The 19,664-nt window shown below is 34.2% G+C and overlaps 2 protein-coding genes across 2 annotated transcripts; one reads left to right on the plus strand and one right to left on the minus strand.

The window, feature by feature from the left end:
- Positions 1-527: 527 nt before the first annotated feature.
- On the plus strand, positions 528-2,306 carry LOC145660819 (uncharacterized). Its single transcript, XM_081726238.1, has one exon. The coding sequence runs from the start codon at positions 528-530 to the stop codon at positions 2,304-2,306; it is 1,779 nt and encodes a 592-aa protein (XP_081582364.1).
- A 1,266-nt stretch (positions 2,307-3,572) lies between these two features.
- Positions 3,573-5,063, minus strand: LOC145660820 (glutamate receptor ionotropic, kainate glr-3-like). Its single transcript, XM_081726239.1, has one exon. The coding sequence runs from the start codon at positions 5,061-5,063 to the stop codon at positions 3,573-3,575; it is 1,491 nt and encodes a 496-aa protein (XP_081582365.1).
- Between the last annotated feature and the right edge of the window lie 14,601 nt (positions 5,064-19,664).

Genomic DNA, 19,664 nt, shown 5'->3' on the forward strand with positions numbered 1-19,664 from the left:
AACCCCGAGAAAACCCACTCATACGGTGTTTGTCCACCACGAAGTTCACTTGGCGGGGGATGGGATCGAACCCAGGACCCCAAGAACCAGAGATGAACGCTCTACCACTGAGCCACCTCGGTCCCTTGAGATCGGTCGGGTGGTTCAAGCAGCTGTACGAAGTCAGAAACATAGTCGCTTTCATATATATATATATATATATATATATATATATATATATATATATATACAAAGTATTTAGTGAACTTAGTAACTAGTTATTCATGTAGCTTAGCACTGCAACTGAGATATGTTGTTCTCAGTACTGCAATAACATACAGGTACTATTTCTAATAAATGAAATCAATAGACTATCTAAAATTTGTTCCATTATTTCAGGCCTGGCAAATTTAGAAGGCATGAATTGGAAGGTTATCTGCGTACTTCATTATGTCGTCTGTACTGGAGGACAACAAACTAATTTAATACCTGTCTTGCAGCCAAATCAATATCTACAGGATTGTGTTGAATATATCCTAAAGAACAAAATGTCAACCTCTAGATCTTTAGTAGTTATTGAGGAAGAAGAAACGAATAATTTAGATTATATTATTATAAGAAATTACAAAATACCCGTACTGAGAATGAAAGTAAATAGCGGAATCAATTCTGCTATTTACAAGAAGATATATTCTGATTTCATTATAATTCTTACTGATCCAGGTAATATTAATGACACAATGAATTCACTGCAGTATTTAAAACGTACTATTCTGCCCAATAGATGTGTAGTGATTCTCTCTACAGATAACTACACAAATGAATATATCGAGCACATTTTTAACATTCTACAGAAACTAGATTTTGTAAAATCAATTGTGGTTGCTCTTAACCAGAAACTGAACAGCTGTAAAGGTAGGGAGCCACCCATGAAATGTTCAATAGTGCCACCTGTCTTTGTATATGGCTACAAGCTATTTTCAGAATCGCACTGTCGAAGTGGCAAACAAGTATCTGTCATAGATTACTTTCAACATAATTCATTAATTCATTCAGCTAATTTATTCACAAACAAAGTTACCAATTTACACAAGTGTGAGTTAGCTCTAAAATCAGTTGTAGCATTTCCGTATATGTTTCATGTACTTGATAGTAAAGGACAGCTTCGTCTTGAAGGAATAACTGGAAATATTCTTAATACTATGGAGAACCACATGAATTTTACCTTAAAATTGAACGATTTGTACAAAACGGAACAAGATGTTGGATTTGTTCTTCCAAACGGCACGTTTACTGGTGACCTGACGGAGATATTTAGTGGTGTGTATGAAGGTGGTTTTAAAATATCAGTGGTTAATTTAGATAAGAATCGATATTTTGACATGATACTGTCGCAGGAAGTAGTTCGGGCTGTTTGGATTTCTCCTTTGCCTCAAATGTATCCCCTTTGGATGAATGTGTTCTTCCCCTTTCAAACTCTTCCATGGGTTGGTATACTGTTATCCTTTATTTTGGTCAGTGTATTTCTGAAACTAATTAAGGTTACAGGTACACACAAAAACTTATCTGCCAACATCATTATCAATAACTTGTCTATTCTATTAGGAGGATCTGTAACTGTCATACCACCCGTATTGATAATCCGTTTAACTCTTGTATTGTGGATGTTTGTGTCATTAATATTAAGCACACTTTATCAAGCAGCTTTCTTCGGTTTTCTGACAAAACATAAGAGCTACCCATTCCTCGAAACTGAGCAGCACATTGTGGAATCGAAGATTACTTTTGGTGGTTCAACAAACACATTGACATATTTTTTACACAGAAATGATACAATTGCAAACATAATACGAGCAAAATGGGTTACAGTTGAAAAGGAATATGACTCATTCAAAAGGGTAGTAGAAAAGAAAGATTTTGCTTTTGTCACTATAGAGGCTGTTGGGGAAATATTTGCTGTAATTTACTATGATGCTTATGGGTTACCCTTATTTCACATGGGAAGAGATACATTCTTTACCTTACCTTTGGCATTCTATATGAAACATGGATCACCATTTACTCAGCCTTTCAAGCGAATCATTAATACTTGCTTCGAGGCAGGATTGTTAATGAAATGGAAAACTGGTGCATATTACATATACCGGCAACTGATAGGAGCATCCATGACTCACAAAGCAAAAAACGATAAAGTTGCAATTAAGTTGGAAGTTTTGATGGGTGCTTTTGCAATATTAGTAGTAGGTCTCTGCTGTGGTGTTTTTGCTTTTACTTTCGAGGTACTTTGTAAGCGTGTGAAGATGAAGTCAACTAATATCCAAGAATAAAGACAAGATTTTCCTATTATTTTCGTTTTTAAAGAGCATATTAGATATAGTAAGCTATCGGCATAGACAATAGGGCCAATGTTGGCAAAAGGCAGTTTATCCAACTGCCAAAAATGGGAGTTTATTGTAATTCTTCGCATTGCCGAGTAGTACATAATCAATTTATTTGTCAACTTAAACCCAATAAATATTTCGTGTAAATCGCATTTCCAACATTTTACTAACGCTGAGCTCACTTCTTTGATAGTTAATGAAACTGAATTTAGGAGTACGAGATTAAAAATGTTGGATTAAGGTTTGATAGACTTTCAGTTGCCTACTTGCTCTTTAAACTACTTGAAACAACGTATTTTTAGCTTATATTTGCACTACTGATTTCCAAACAGAGGCCTGTTTCTCACAGCTGCTAGTCTTGTAATGTCAGTGTAAAACTTTTCAAATATAAGAGGTATCAGCAGTAGTATTTAGAAACGACATCGACTATATTATTCTAGTGTTCCTACTTTACGGTATTTTTCTTCTTGTAAAATATTTACAAGAACAGTAGTTTTTAGAAATAAGTACCAGGTCGACAATTAACCCACGCATGGACAAGGAAGGACCTAATTCCATACCAGTTAATGTCAACACAACTCAAATTTCGCGTTGTAGTTTGCAATAGTCGCCATTACAGTTTCACATGGACTGAATAAAAAATAGATTGGCAACATTGTTATAATTTGTATCTGGCTTTACGCACAGAACAACACTGTTGCATTCCTTGAATGCAATAGTCTCTCATCTCTATCATCTTCTGCCACCCGTGTGGAAGATGTTGTATACCGTCAGCGCATCAATTTCTCTTGATGTTCCTCAGAGACAGCCATATGGCAAGGACGATTACTTCTTTTGTGTTGTACTGCTTCTCACGAAGTGGTTCTTTCGTTTTGGGGCAAAAATCGTCACTAAGTTCCTGAAAACATTGTTGTGCAAGATCCACGTAATATTTCAATCTTGATACACACGCACTATTTGTTTTCCCGAAATGTATTGATATGGTTATTCCACTTTCCTCCTCTACTTTGCAACACTGCTGCTTTCAACTGAATAATACAAAGTCATTACCACTCACCACACTTCATCGCCTCACATTCCCAAATAAGGCACGGAACTCCGGTGCAAACATTTTATTAAATAGCATTAATTCAAACTACTATCTTCAACATCACATGCTTTGAAATAACGCTTTCGAAGACTTCTCTATTATACAAATCATTTAAATATTATTCATAAATAGGATATTTTAGCGGGTCTGAAACTATAACATAGCTCAAGAAATAATACTAAAAATCCTAAAACATAACCAGCAATAATTAAAACAAAGGCACCGGTTAGATGAGTAAGTGTTATAAAGCTGTCTCCGCTTCGGCTATTGTTACCTTTCTGAGAATCAATACTAATAGCCATCACATCTTTCTCCCATTTTTCTGCTAAACCCGATTCTAATATTTTCCTAACAATTTTTCTAATGCTACTTGTTAATGGAGAAAGTTTTGAGAGAATAAAGGCACTTGGAGTAGATGCTACTTTCTCTTCTAAAATATGTACAAGAGGGTCACCTTCCACGTTCGTGTAATGATTTTTAATTTGATATTTAGCATATTGTTGGTCAATTGCATAGGCAAAATCTTTCTTCGTGACCACTCGGTTCACGTAATCATCTGCATCAACAGCATCGATCCAATATTTGAAAATTATTTTATGAGTTTCACTCTCAGAGTCCTGGAAATATAATCGTGTAATTGGAAATCCTCCGAATTTTAATCCAGATTTCACTAACGCTTCCATGTTATTAATCTGAGGTTCATATATTGGATTATTAAGAAAATTAAACAAATTGCTCGTGTAGGATGTGGAAATAATTAATGAATAGAACGTCCATATTATGAAGAAAAATCTAGGAAGTAACATGTACGGTTGCTTGAAAACTGATATTCCCACTAATATTGTCACTAATTCGGACAAGGGGTAATGAAATAGAATCTGTTTCTTAAATAACGCATTTAAAACAGAAACGAATGTAATGGCAAATAGACATGAAAGCATAATAAGAATCCATGTGTACACGTTGAATGGGAGAAATATATGTCGCCAGGCAGGAATAAGTTTGGCTTTCGGAACCAACCAAATTATATCAAGTGAATATAATGCTGATATCATGTCAAATAATTCACTCCTTTCGTTATTCACTAGAAATTGCAGGAGACCAATCTGCGCTCTCCCACTTTGCACATCACCTTGAATACCTGTAAATGTCCCATTTGAAAGTTTTCGGCCCCATGGATAATGATCAGAAATTTGCCAAACTCGAGAAGTGAAATTTAAATATTTTGAAAACACATTCAAAAATCTTCCAAGCATTCCATCCACACTAATTATCTTATTATTCATTACACTCAGAATTACTATTGGAGGTCTGTTAGTTGTACTAATATTTATTTGACATCCGTGGAAATTGAGAAACTTTTCAGCATAGAAAGCAATTCTATTTTGTTTATTTATTTCAATTATATGTCCCTGTGAATTGCAGTGATGATTTGAATAAGGGAAGTAAGTGTACACTTTTATATTTAAGGAATTATTTAACTCAGACATAAACACAACGGCAATATTTGGTATTTGTTTTGCAAAAGCCACTTCTAAAACGTACGTAACTTCTTCAACTGAACCATTGCTAAGGTACAATAAATACTTGGATAGTGGATTCCATAAAGACATGCTATTAAGTTCATCAAGTACTACAGCCAATAAAGACGATTGACGTAACAAAATAATATATGATAGTTCATGTTTGTAATGTATAATACTATGTACAGTTCTTGCTGCAACTGATGTAGAACTATCGTGGTTAATAATTATTATTGTTTGTTCGATATATTTGATAATCAAACTAAGTAAATAATTTGACTCATTATTAGTGACAAATACAATTAGTGCGGAATTTGAAAAGCTGGTTGTTATTGATCGTTGTAGAAATTCAGCCAATTTTATATATTTCTCCTCGGTCTGTAGTACATACAATGTGTTCACTGATGCCAAGCCAAACACTATAGTTACAACAAGAATTTGAGCTTTCATTGTACATGTTTCTACTTGAACTGAAAAATAAAAATACATTTAACATAAGCATGCGCATGACATATCTATACACACATAACAGTTAATCAACACTCCATTGTTTTGAAGTTTTATAAGATTGGTCCATTAGTAAATACGAACAATGAGCTTCAAATCATAAATAAAAATCACTTGTTCCTTTCTTTAACGTGTTGTTAATATCAGTCTTTTGTTAGTAACATATTGCTAAACTCATTTTACATATTCTAATACAATGATTGGGCTATAAACACAAATATATCAAAAATAATTTGCTTTGCTAGAGTTAAAAAAGATAATTAGCGATTATCGCAAAAATTGGGAGACCAATATGGAAATTTATCCGATCAACAGTATTCTTTCTCTCCCAAAACGAATGAGAAACAATTTCAATACAAGAGCAAAGCATAAATTTCTCAGTATTAAGATGGCTACTAAATCACTGGCACATTAATATCGATTAACTTACTTTATCTTAAATCTCTACATGCTTAGGATTTTCTTTGTATACCATAGTGTTGTAAATAAAAAAAAGTTCGTATTTTTTCAGAAATGTACGTTTTTTAGAAAAAAACATTACCTCTCGTTTTTTTAATGGTCATTTTTAATGCATCTTACGTACATTTAAGTATGAAATATTTCTATGTACGTGTAATCACCATAAAATGCAACACAAATTAAACGCTAGATACTGATACGCTACAAATATTTTACAATTTATATTAATAGCATACTTACTAAAAAAATCGGGTTTCAGCAGGTTTCATCAATATCAAGTAAGAAATAAAAGTAGAAATGAAATTTTGTTTTTTCGTGAAAGTAGGCCTTTAATAAGTACGAAAATAATGTCACGAACTGTATAAAATTCAAATAAAAGGTAAAAACTACTCAAGGTCAAAACATCTCAAGGTAAAAACTACTTTGCTTACTAGAATTTTTCTAAATATCATATATAAATAATTTGTCGACTAGATATGTATGATATGCAGAGCCGGCTTTACCGTCTGTGCAAAGTACAACACGTGCATTTGCGTAGAGCGGAAAGTTTGAAGCATCCGGCAAAATCTGTCATAAGTATATTATTAAAATTAAATATTTCTTGTTGGAAACAGACTTCATGATGATGGTAATTACATTTACCAAGTTGATCTATTTGAATACTACATTCATAAATTATGTTTAGGTCGCATTAGTTTAAGGTCATATGGACAATGGTAAAGCAAATGGTCAAATAAATCCGAGCACAAATTGCTTGATTATTGTCAAATGCAAGAATTCAATTCTCGAATAGTAGCGAATATCTCACAGTTTTGATGTGACAACTAGTCATGGTTTTGTCAGAAACAAGTTCCTTATCATTGAAGATAGAAACAAGTTTTTTTTAAATGTTAACAGATGTAGAAGACAAATTAAGAAATAAAGATAAAAGAGCTAAGTTTAGTTGCACAGGAATTGCAAACTGATACATTAAGATTGAAGCTCGATATTGAATTCTGTAAAAAGGATTACCGTCTTTCCTCTGCAGGTGTTTGCTTTATTTACACTAAAATAATAGATTAATATTTAAAGAAAAAAAAACACACAACGAGATTGTATTTTTAGTAAGTATTTAAGTCTTTCTGAGTGCGACTGCACTTACCCTTCCCTTCGTTGTTCATGCTGGAGTAGCATACTTAAAATCATGACTTTTAAGATTTGTTCTTTCTGGAGAAAGGGGAAGGCGGAAAATTATGCCATTGCACGGGGTGACAAATTGAATAGGCCGGTCCGGATGATATGTATATACAAGACATGAATATAAGATGACACAATTTTAAGTAATGCAGGGTGTTTCAAAATTAATGTTAGAGTTTTGAAACTTTGTAGTATCTATTACAATTAACTCACAATTATAAATATTATATCAAATGAAAGATCAACTCAAACAGTTTTGTACGCACGCATGCATATGCATTGTTTCTTCTGTCTGCCGTTAGAAAGAGCAAAAAGCAAAGATGGAGACTAGAGAGCAGAAAGCTTTTTGTGTTTTAATAAGGTCTGAATCTGTAGTTATAGTGCAACCGTCTGTATGAAGAATATTAATGAGGCGCTTGCAACTATGTTCTTATCGTTTGCAGTTGCTACAGGTCTAAAGCCTACAAACTACGGTGTACGTGCCAATTTCGCTAGTGAAATATTGCTGCATAACAATGAAGATTTTCTGGATCGTGTCGTCTTCAGTGATAAATCGACATTTCAAGAGCTAATGTGAACACTCATAATAATTCGCATCTGGCGGTCAGCAAATCCTCAGGAGATGATACAGTTGAATGTTGAAACGAGACCCCTAAATTGAATGTGTTTTGTACCATATGCCGGAATGTTTATGGGCCTTTCTCGCCTATCGACTAGATGTGTGCTGTGTGATGAATGAATCTCACATCGAATACTTGTAGCAAAGACTGTTTGATGTGTTCTTTTACTTGATGTATTGTTTATAATTGTACGTAAAATGTAATAGGTACTACGAAGACTTAAAATTCCAATATTCATTTTGAAACACCCTGCATTTCTCACCAACAATGTTGGAACTAAGATGTGAAAAGGAGAGAAAATTTTCCTTATAAAGTTATTGTTTATAACAACGATATTAGTATTAGTAGAGACTTTAACTACTACAGCAACACGGGTTAGTAATCAAAATAATGTAATCAAATGTACACTCGTAACCCTTTCCAACCCAGATGGCCAAAGTGGCACACAGGGGTGTGTCACTATTTTAATCCGCTCCTGCGTGGACACTCATTATGAAATCGGGATATTTTTTCCCCTGCAGCTTCCTTCGCTGTAGATAGACCTCCTTAAGACTTGCCAGACAGATACCTCGGACGGATACCTGATTGTTGACATTGATTTCACGGGCTTGCGCGCAGTGTTGCCAATTAGGGAAATTAAAATTTCCCTAAATTTTGGCAAAAAATCGAAATTTTTATTTATAAATCCGTGCAAGTCAACTTACGCCAGTCGAACATTTGTCCTTACTGAACAAACGCGGGTACAGATCGTTACAATGGGGTAATTAGGGGCCGCACGAAAAATTCGTATTTAGGTTCTAACACTTGACTTTTCTAGTTTTTCTGGGGGCCGCGGTGGCTCATTGGTAGAGCGTTCACCTTTGGTGCTGGGTCCCGGGTTTAAACCCTGCTCCCGCCAAGTGAACTTTGTGGTGGACAAACACCGTGTGCGTGGGTTTTCTCCCGTTTCCTCACACTTTCTTCATTCCACCATTTCATTCATCTCTCATCACCGTCTCCTTTAGTCTAACCGGCATAAACGTGGGACGTAAAACTCAAAAATTTCATTTCATTTTTTCTAGTTTTTCCCTACTTTTGTGTTTAGCGTAATACATTTTTGGTAATTAGAATCTTTGTTCCTTAAATATTGCCATGATACTTGTAGGATATATTAGTGGTGTACCAATGTCTAATTTAAGATAGTTTCCGTCTGTCTGCTAGCAGTGTTGGCAGCTACAGAAAAATTTAATTCTAAAGTTTAGGGAGAAATTTTGGGAAAATTATCTGTTTTGTCTCTATTATTTTCCTCTTGTTTGCTATATCGTAACAAACGTACCAGTATCTGAAAGTCGTGTCTTTGTCCTACACAACGCACTATAGAAAGTTTCAATAGGACAATTAGGGGAAGTACAGTTCAGTTTTATAATAAACCATGTTCTGTAAATGGTAAGAAAATGATGAATTTCTGAGGTAGAATGATATATATATATATTTTTTAATTTCATGGTAATTTTGTTATATATCGTCATGATACTTGTAGGATATATTTTTGCGGTACCAAAGTTTATTTTCAGATAGGTTTCGTCTCTCTGGTGGCAGTATTTCCAGCCAAAGCAATTAATTTCCAATTTTGGGTGAAAAATTTGAAACATTTCCCTTTTCCCTCTATTATTTACCTCTTGCTGGCTACATTGAAACATACGTACCACTACCTGAAAGCTTTCTCTTTGGCCTAGAGAACGCACCATAAAAAGTTTCATTAGGATAATTAGAGAAGCTGTAGCCCCTGCATATCTGTTGATTTTTGCTTCTGAGGTGTAAAAACTGTTAAAATTTCATGTGTATGATGACAGAGAATTTTTTCTTTCCCTCTTTGAATGGAAACCAGCGACTTCAGGATCTTACTGTACCTTGTAAATACACCAAAGATTTTTTTCGGTGACTTGAACCCATATGGCGGCAGTGGTGCTAGATACAAAAACAAATCGATTAGGGATTTCTTTGTAAATTTTCACCCGTACCTTTCCCCTCAATAACTTCCCACCCGTTGACAACACTGCAATGCAACTTACACCAAAAAATAGCCACAGCCATTTTTTTTAAAAACCAGACCTTAACCATATCAATCGAATAAATGATTATTGAGCAATAAGTCACTAACTGAAAATGTAGGAAAACGACAAAAATGACCTGGGTCTGAAAGGAACAATCACACAAATTTGCTTGTATAGGTACAAGGAAACAAACGAATTGTAAGTTACGACTGCTTCGACTCAAGTTCTGTTGATTATTTCAATAGTCTGCAACATAAATCAATGAATAATAGTTGCCAGAAAAAAACATACATTAAAAAAAATACTTGAAAAAGAACGATGTTTTTATTGAAAAAACACTTGACAGAAAAAGCCGTTTTTTATAACACTGGTATACCAACCATTAGGTCATTAAGTCATTGATAGCGTAGTAAATCCTACTGTTTGTAATGATTCTACATAGTTCTTGGAGATTTCAGTGTTGATAAGGGCGTCCAATTTTTTTTTTGAATCAATCCTAGACAATTCCAGTCAAGTTTATGCCTGAAAAAATAAGCAGTAAATGTTACTCAAATGATCTATGAAGTCAAAATGAAGTCGTTAAGGATACCTGTACACGGAACGAGTGACGTTTGCTCTCAAATGTTACAATATATATCATTAAGGTTAAGAAATTTTTCCCATTCTAGAGCGGGAATTATACCCAAATGTCAAGGAGAAACGTACGTAATACCATCTCATACCATGTAATACCACTAACAAACAACTGAATCATCACTTGGTGTGATCATTGTAATCTTATCTTACACGTTCAGCGTTTCCAGATTCCTTCCAAACATGTTGCCAAGAAACGTCCATAATAAATTTACCATAATTGGCATTAATGACAAACACTATCTTGTGTCATTTCTTAATACCCCAGTATACAAGATTCATTTCACTGGTTAGTTGGTTGATCTGACATTTAGTGTCCAGTTCAGCATAGCGCACAGGGACTGACAACTTAATGTGAGAGCCAAACCACATGAACTACCACTGGAAATCGAATTTGGATTATAGGGCCGCGGTGACTCAGTGGTAGAGCTTTCACCTCTGGTTCTTGGGTTCCCGGGTTCGATCCCAGCCCCCGCCAAGTGGACTTTGTGGCGGACAAACACCGTGTGCATGGGTTTTCTCGGGGTTCTCCCGTTTCCTCCCACTTTCTTCATTCCACCATTTCATTCATTACTCATCATCACCGTCTCCTTTAGCCTAACCGGCATAACCGTGGGACGTAAAACTCAAAGATTTCATTTCAATATTTTCGAATTTGGATTTCCTGTGCCAAAGGCTCATGCTCTAATCATATAGCCATAAGGGACTCCGATTTATTTCTCGTTTCCAGGTTTATGAAAGGTCCTCGAGATGCACATTTAAAGCGAAAAGTGACATGCGATCTGATTATTATACATGATGTCTTGGAGCTATCAAGAAAATTACGGAACATAGTAGCAGCAGTGACGACGTCAGCTTTAAGTTCTTAGGGGGGCAAAGGAGGGGCAGATACATTTTCGGGGGGGGGGGGGCGGCTATTTGCCATACCAAAAATGACATATTTATTACGTTTGACTTATTTTACATTACATTGTGTATTTCGTTGCTGTTTTCATATTAGACCAATATGATTATAAATTAAACTTATTTCAAGTAAAATTTGTAACTAACAAATAAGTAACGTCTGCACATGAAACATTTTTCAATGAAACTTTTGAAGCCTAAACACAAATTGAATTACTTTTGCGTATGCAACAAGTAACACAAGCGTCTAGTACTGCAATGCTACGCATCTCTTTCTCTCTCTCTCTCTTTCTCTTATATATATATATATATATATATATATATATATATATATATATATATATATATATATATATATATATATATATATATATATATATATAAGAGAGAGAGAGAGAGAGAGAGAGAAAGAGAATTTAGGAGGAGCTGCTGAAAATGTCGTGGTCCAATCCAGGAGTGTAGGTACTAGGTAGAAAAATGAAACCGTAGTTTAGAAAAACGTATCTCCGTATGTACAAGTACAAATTCTAATATTAATAATGAAATTCTTATTGTTTCCTGGGCCTCTGAACTGATTATGTGTGCCCAAACAGAGAATTTCACGAACATCCAGATCCTAACTGTTATAACATTTTTGTTCCACAAGGAAAGTCACCGAAGTAAATTAATTAGGAAATCTGTGAAACACCACCGGACTCTCCTCCGTTATTTACAGTGGTGAAGAAATAAGTGGCTTAGTATAAACGTGGCGATTTCTCAACAAATTATGCTTTACATCCAGGATGATTAAAAGCAATGACTCTTCCCGAAATCATGGATGCAATTTGTAACATTATTCTTGAAAATTGAAGCATTTCAGCCAGTGATGTATATAGCCCGAGGCCGGAGTGCCTAGGCCACCCCAGTTTTTGAGTGACAAAGATAAGCTATTATTTATATAGTTTTTAAAGTGTATAGTAAACTCACGATATACTTATTATAGTCTGAGGTCAGGCTGCACCCCGCTTTCTCAGTTTTTACCTTCTCAGCAAAACTTGTGTTAGAGATTGTGGGCCTTTCTTTGGAACGCGTCGATAGCATAATTTAGAATGGCTTGGGTGTGCGCAAGTTCTCGGCATAATGGGTTCCCAAAAAATCTGTCAGGAGAATAAAAGAGTGACGGCATTAAGAGAAGTCTTCTTCCAATTCTCGTGTCAGCGGTCGTGCAAGCAAGACGTGTAGTACAACCGCTCCTGCAGATTTGCTTTCATTACAAATATGTCTGACTTGTGTGGTAGTTGCAAGAAAGAAATTTCAGCCGTCAATCTGAAAGAAATTATTTCGTGTACCGGTGGTTGTGATAATTATTTTCACGCCAAATGTACATCCTTGAAAAATGCAGAAAATATTCGAAAACTGGGAGCAAGAAAAGAACAGTGGAAGTGTGATGTGTGCAAATCGGGCAATAGTGCGGAGTGTACGCTAAACCAAGATACTGACTTGAAAAAGCTAGTGCAACAAGTGAGTGAAATTCATGCAAATATGCCAAAAATTATGCAAATGAAAGATAATATTCGTGATCTGGAGAAAACCATAAACTTTCTGTCGGACAAATTTGATGACTTTACTAAGGAAATTTGTGATCTAAAGAAATCAGTTAGTGATCTAACGAAAAAGTCGGAAACTTTGGAAACAGAAAACAAAAAACTGAAAGAAGCAATTGGAACACTAGAGGACAAAGTATGTGAACTAGAACAAAAACAGTTAGATGAAACTATTGAAATAGTTGGAATTCCCGAGACAAAAGAAGAACAAACCAATGAAATGGTAATGAAGGTAGCGAAGGCAGCTGGAATAATAACAAAAAGTGAAGATATACAAAAATCCTATAGACTGCCCACATCAAGAAGAGACAAGCCCAGAATAATTATAGCTAAACTTTCTTCAAAGGTAATTAGGGACAACTGGATTCAGAAGTTTCGAGAAAAAAAGAGTTTATTAGCGTCAGAAGTCAAACCCGAGTTCCCGGACAATCGAGTTTTTGTTAATGAACTATTAACACCAAACAATCGAAAAGTGCTATACGAAACAAAACAATTCGCCAGGAACAATGGTTTCCGATTTGTTTGGGTGCGTGATGGAAAAGTGCTTCTAAGGAAAGACGAAACATCCCGAGTGAAACATATCAAAAAGCTAGAAGATCTACAAAACATGCAAAACTAAGTGGCTCAACAGGACTGTCAACTTCACTCAAGATGGAACAGGTAATTAATGAAATTTTCTTATACCAAAATATAGACACTAACATCTGTAATAATATAGACTCTTTTAATGAATTATTTAGTGATAAAACAGGAATCACGATTATTCAATTGAATATTAGAAGTGTTAGAAAAAATTTAGATGAATTTTTAGTATTGTTACAAAATATTGCTATAAATGTAGATATAATTGTCTTAACAGAAATATGGAAAAATGAAGCAACTTGTAACATTAGCATAAACGGATATCGCTGTTATTACACAAATAGGTCTTTAACACGTGCAGATGGAGTCATGATATTTGTAAACGAGCAAGTTGACATTGACAAGGTAACGGAACTAAATCTTGCTGACGCCACTGGAATGCGCTTACATTTAAACTATGCAGAAGGTTGTAACATAATAGCTATATATCGCACTCCAAGTGGTGATGAGAAAGCATTTCTACAATCACTAAATGATGAGCTTAAAAATTCATCAACTTGCTCTTTGGTTTTAGGTGATGTCAATCTAGATATATTAAGTGACAAATACTGTGAAAATATAGACACGTATTTAAACTTACTATATAGTCATGGTTATGTTTCATGCATAAATAAACACACTAGAGTTACAGAATATAGTAAGACTTGTATAGATCATATATTTTTAAAGTACCAAAGTCCACTGAATGTCACATCAGCTGTGTTGCAAACAAGTATAACTGACCACTTTCTCACTAGTATAAATGTTCCCATTACAATGCAAAAGAGGGAAAAAATGTCATATGAAAGAACAATTATAGATTATACTTTATTAAACGAAGAATTGAAAAAATGTAACTGGAATTTGGTAATACACAGTAATTGTGTTAATACTGCAACCTCGAATTTCATCCAAATAATGAAAAATTGTATAAGTAATTCATGTATTAACAATAAAAATAAAAAAGTAAGTAGTAAATATCGCAAAATAAAACCATGGATAACAAAAGGATTAGTCAACTCTGTAAGAGAAAGAGATAGATTAAGTCGTTTAGTAATAAAAAACCAAAACGATTTAGAATTTAAGGAATATTACAGAAGGTATAGAAATAAACTTACACAATTAATAAAAGAAGTTAAAAATGACTACTATAGAAAACAAATTACATTATGTAATAACAATGTTAGTAAATTATGGAAGGTAATAACAGATATTATAGATAAAAATGACAAAAAGTATATAGAAATAAATGAACTAAACACTAAAAATGGTCTAGTAACGTTTGAACGTGATCCAATGTTAATAGTTGAAAGTTTTAATGAGCATTTTTCCAGTGTTGGCAAAAAAATAGTTAACAAAGAGATTGATGATAAAATAAATTTGAATTTGAATTCCCAAACTAAAGTAGTAAACTCTATATTCTTCACTCCAATCACTGAACAGGAAATTGAACGCTTCATAAATGAATTGTCACCAAAAACAACATCTGGTACAGATGGATTATCAGCAAGTGTATTGAAACATACGAAATCAAATATATTAAAACCTTTGCAGTATATCTTTAACCTAAGCTTAGAAACAGGTATATTTCCTGATGATTTCAAGACTGCTGTAATAAAACCTATATATAAAAAAGGATCAAAGGTTGATCCTAATAACTATAGACCTATATCAATCCTCAGTAACTGTGCTAAACTGTTAGAAAAATGTATGAAGAGAAGATTAGTTAATTTTCTTGAACAAAATAAATTCTTTTCTTCAAATCAATATGGATTTCAAAAAGGTAAAAGTACATCAGATGCAGTATATAATTTAACAGAGATTGTTTGTAAAAATGTTGATAAAGCTGAAAAAGTAATTGCAGTTTTCCTAGACCTAGCTAAAGCATTCGACACAATATCACACAAAATTCTCTTAAATAAACTAGAAAGATGTGGAATAAGGGGTATATCGCTATCTTGGTTTAACAGTTATTTGAAAGACAGAAAACAGGCCGTCCAAATAGGTAATTTTCAAAGCAATTATTTATATGTAAAACAAGGAGTCCCTCAAGGAACTGTATTAGGCCCAATATTATTTTTAATTTATATAAATGATTTGTGTAATTTAAAAATGGACGGGCATATACAATCATTTGCTGATGACACCTCACTTATATTTACTGGTAAAACATGGACAGATGTATTTAAAAAAACTGAAGCAGAAATGAAGAAAGTAAAACAATGGCTTGATAATAATCAGTTAGTATTAAATGCTGAAAAAACCAGGTATATAACGTTTTCACCAACTTTAACAGGACAGCCAGAAAACATGTCACTTAAATTGCATCATTGTCAAAATATTGAAAAATGTAACTGTAGTCCTCTTATTAGTGAAAATAAAGTAAAATACTTAGGTATATTTATTGACAAGCATCTAAAATGGTCTTCTCATATTACACATATCGCCACGATACTAAGAAAATTATTATATAAATTTGTTCAATTACGAAACATTGTAAGCATAAAAATATTACGAACTGTATATTATGCTCTTGTAAATAGTATACTTACATATGGTATATTAATTTGGGGAGCTGCTTACCCTACTCATTTAAAACCTCTGATTGTTCAGCAAAATAATATTGTAAGAATATGTTTAAAAAAGGGACTTGAGAGTAGACTAGATAGAATCTATGACCAATTCTCAGTATTACCACTTTCAAAATTATATTTGCAGAAGGTATTAATATATGTTAAAAAGAACAGAAACAATTGGGAAGTAATAAAACATGCGTATATAACCAGAAATGTGGCAAACAAAAATTTAGAAATTAGAGCAACGACTAAATCTATAACTCAACACCAAACATATTACAGAGCATCGAAGATCTATAATGAACTCCCACTCCGAATCAAAGAAGAAAGTAATTTCAAAACATATAAAAGGTTAATTTTACAATGGTTAAAAGAATTAAAAAGTGTTTAAAAAAACTATTGTTAGTTAAAAGTAAGAATAAACCTCATATGTTACGATAAGAAAATAAATAAAACACGAGAATCAGGCTCACACACAAGCATTTGCTTATGTGAGCCATTTTCTTTTTTATTCTTTGCATAAAAAATACAAAAAAAAAAAAAAAAATTCGCAATATTGAAATAAGTGCATTGAATTAAGTTACCCGACACTGTGAGATAGACATGACTTCTGGAAGTCCGAAGTCCTGTCATCTCTGAATACCGGGTACGTTAAACTCTACCAATAAAGGGAATCAGGAAGTCCGATTTCCTTTAGAGAAGTAATAGCACTTGTAAGTAGAAAATTTACTTGTTAATTTCTGTAGCAGTTATTTTTCTATTCTTTTATTTTATTTCATTAATATTTTGTATATTGTTATTTTATAATTTAATATGCTTATGTATTTTTTATGAATATTCTTTAATATATTGGATACATCCAATATATTAATTTTCTTCTTTAAATAAATAAAAAAAATAAATAAATAAAAATTTGACCGTAATGCTGATTAATTTCGCTCACGAATAGTAACCATGGATGAAATATGTTTCTACCACCATGATCCTGAAACGAAACAACAGTCAATGGAGTAGTAGCACTCATTTCTCCCTCTCCCCAAGAAGTTCAAGACACAGAAGTAGGTTGAGAAACTGTTTGCAACATTCTTCTGGGATAAGTATGGAGTCGTATTCGTAGACTACCTCCGCTACGGTTAGATATTTAATCCAGAATCTCTCCATTACTTTCAAAACTGAAAGAAAAATTCGAAGTTCAACGCCGCGGAAAATGAAAAGAAAGGAATTATGTTCCTTCAGGAGAATACATCTGTCCATAAAGCCCTTGCGAACACAACTGACATTGCATAATCTAGGATTTCAATGTCTAGATCATCATTCTTATTCCGCAGATTTAGCTCCATCTAACTATTACGCGTACAGTGCACAGTAACTATTACCCCTATACTTATTTCCCAAACTTAAATAACACTGAAAAGGACGCCATTTTAGATCCGATAGGGGTACGAACAGTGGTGCGAGGAAATCTTCAGATTTTTTCTTTTCTGCAAAAACTGGTGCACTGTACAAGGTAGTATATTGACTCTCGGGGGAAGTGTAGAACAAGTACAACATCACCATTCCACGTGCACTCCTTCTGGGTTGGGCTACGAATTTTTCAGCGGTTCCTAGTCAATATGGTAGACGTCACGTCAGTATTTTGAAACAAAATACGTAAGGGAGCACTACTAATAGTATAAACCAATTACTAACTAAAGATCAGCACGCTGACAATACGTTTTATTGGGAATCAATTTAATTCCATTAATTTATTATAATTTGCAGGAAGAGAAAACACAACTCTTTTTATCCCCTTCAAAAAATTAATCACTGGTAGTTGCAAACTAATCTCCTGAATATTGAAAGCCGAGAATAATGTTTCAGAAAAAAGAAGTCTAGAACCTTTAAATAAAACAAAATATGAAACTGAAAACTTAAAACCTGGATACATACAAAAAAGTTATGTAACTGGTTTTACCTTTCTTTTGTTTCCAATCAAAGTTGATCCAATGAGAAGAAAACAAATCGACCAAATCTACTGTCGTTCGCTAGGCACAGTAATTAAAAATCATAAGAAAGAAATATAACTAAAATTTACCTCAAAAGGATCTAAATTAGAAAACAGAAATATGCGTGCATACCCAGACGCTCAAAGAAGAAAACTTGAGGACTAATCTGCCACATAGTAAATGAATGGAGAGTAGACTACAATTTGACAATGAAATTGGTTATGATACTGATATAAAATACTACATGTAGAATGTTTAAAGATTGTAGAAGTCTGGGGGGGCAGTCTAGGTGGCAGTCAGGGGGGCAGAAGTAGCTACTAGGGGGGCGCTCGCCCCCTTGCCCCCCCTCTGGCGTCGTCACTGAGTAGCAGTGGTAATAAGATTGTTCCTAGTAGAAAGTGTTAGATTGTATAGGTTTATTAAAAAGCGCTCCGGTTTTGTTACATCGAATTATGAACTTTATTTTTTCAAAACACACTAACAAAATACATAAATATATTTATCACACATTCCGATTTCAGGTATGGTGAATGACGTGGGCAATATGACCTCCTCTACTGCGCTGGCATGCAATAAATCTGTTCGTGAAATTCGCTATGGTTGCCTGACAAGTTTTCACTTGGAGTTCGCCTACAACTCGTCGAATTGTTCAGAACGACCACCACGACGATTCCCAGGACTTTTAATGTTCATTGTTGAACACGTTTGAACTTTTTCATAAGCCTGCGAACTGTTGATTCATTCGATCCTCATTTTGCCCTAGAACTGCGTGAAGTCACCTGAGAGTTGCTGCATAACTTTCTCCATTGTGATAAAAAGTTTTCACAATTAGCACACGTTGCTCTATTTTAAACTGCTCCATGGCTAGATACAGACTGAAGAAATGCGAGAAGTTCAGACTAAGGCTACAAACGGAATGTTTGTGGGTAGAGCAACTATACAAAACAATGTTGGTGACCGAGAAACAAAAATTCACCAGACGATCCAAAACCGGCGAGCTTTTTGAATAACCCTTTTAGATATCAACTTCAGTTTTCGCCCACGAGAGGCACAATCAAGGCAAGTTTTCAGCGCCTGTAACACATTATCTTGTTTACCTAATACTTCTGACAACTTGTCTTGTGGACAGTTCTTCCTACCTTAAATTTGATGGGGGCGCGGTGGCTCAGTGGTAGAGCGTTCACCTCCGGTGCTCAGAGTCCCTGGTTCGATTCCAGTTCGCGCTCTGTGGACTTTGTGATGGACAAACAGCGTGCTCATGGGTTTTCTCGCAGTTCTCCCGTTTCCTTCCACTTTCTTCATTCCACCATTTCACTAATCTCTCATCATCACCGTCTCCTTTAGCCTAACCGGCATAATCGTGGGACGTAAAAAGATTTCATTTCACTTTTTAATTTGATATTAAAATTTGAGATTGATATTCTTTCCTTAGCCTTGCTTATATGCAGCGTTCACAACAGAACCACTGTTTCATATCTGACTTTGCGACTTCAACTTAAATGCTTAATGCTATTTCGTTTTAGCTTGCTTTGAATAAATAAATCTAGAGGTAAGATTGTTTACTTTATGACAATTTAAGGGACTATTTTATGAAT

Source organism: Thermobia domestica, chromosome 9, assembly GCF_964235325.1.
Source record: "Thermobia domestica chromosome 9, izTheDome1.hap1.1, whole genome shotgun sequence".
In the NCBI taxonomy this organism is placed as follows: Eukaryota; Metazoa; Arthropoda; class Insecta; order Zygentoma; family Lepismatidae; genus Thermobia; species Thermobia domestica.

Coding starts and splice junctions, on each gene's coding strand:
- LOC145660819 (XM_081726238.1), top strand. CDS start 528: ATGTCAACCTCTAGATCTTTAGTAGTTATTGAGGAAGAAGAAACGAAT.
- LOC145660820 (XM_081726239.1), bottom strand. CDS start 5,063: ATGTCTTTATGGAATCCACTATCCAAGTATTTATTGTACCTTAGCAAT.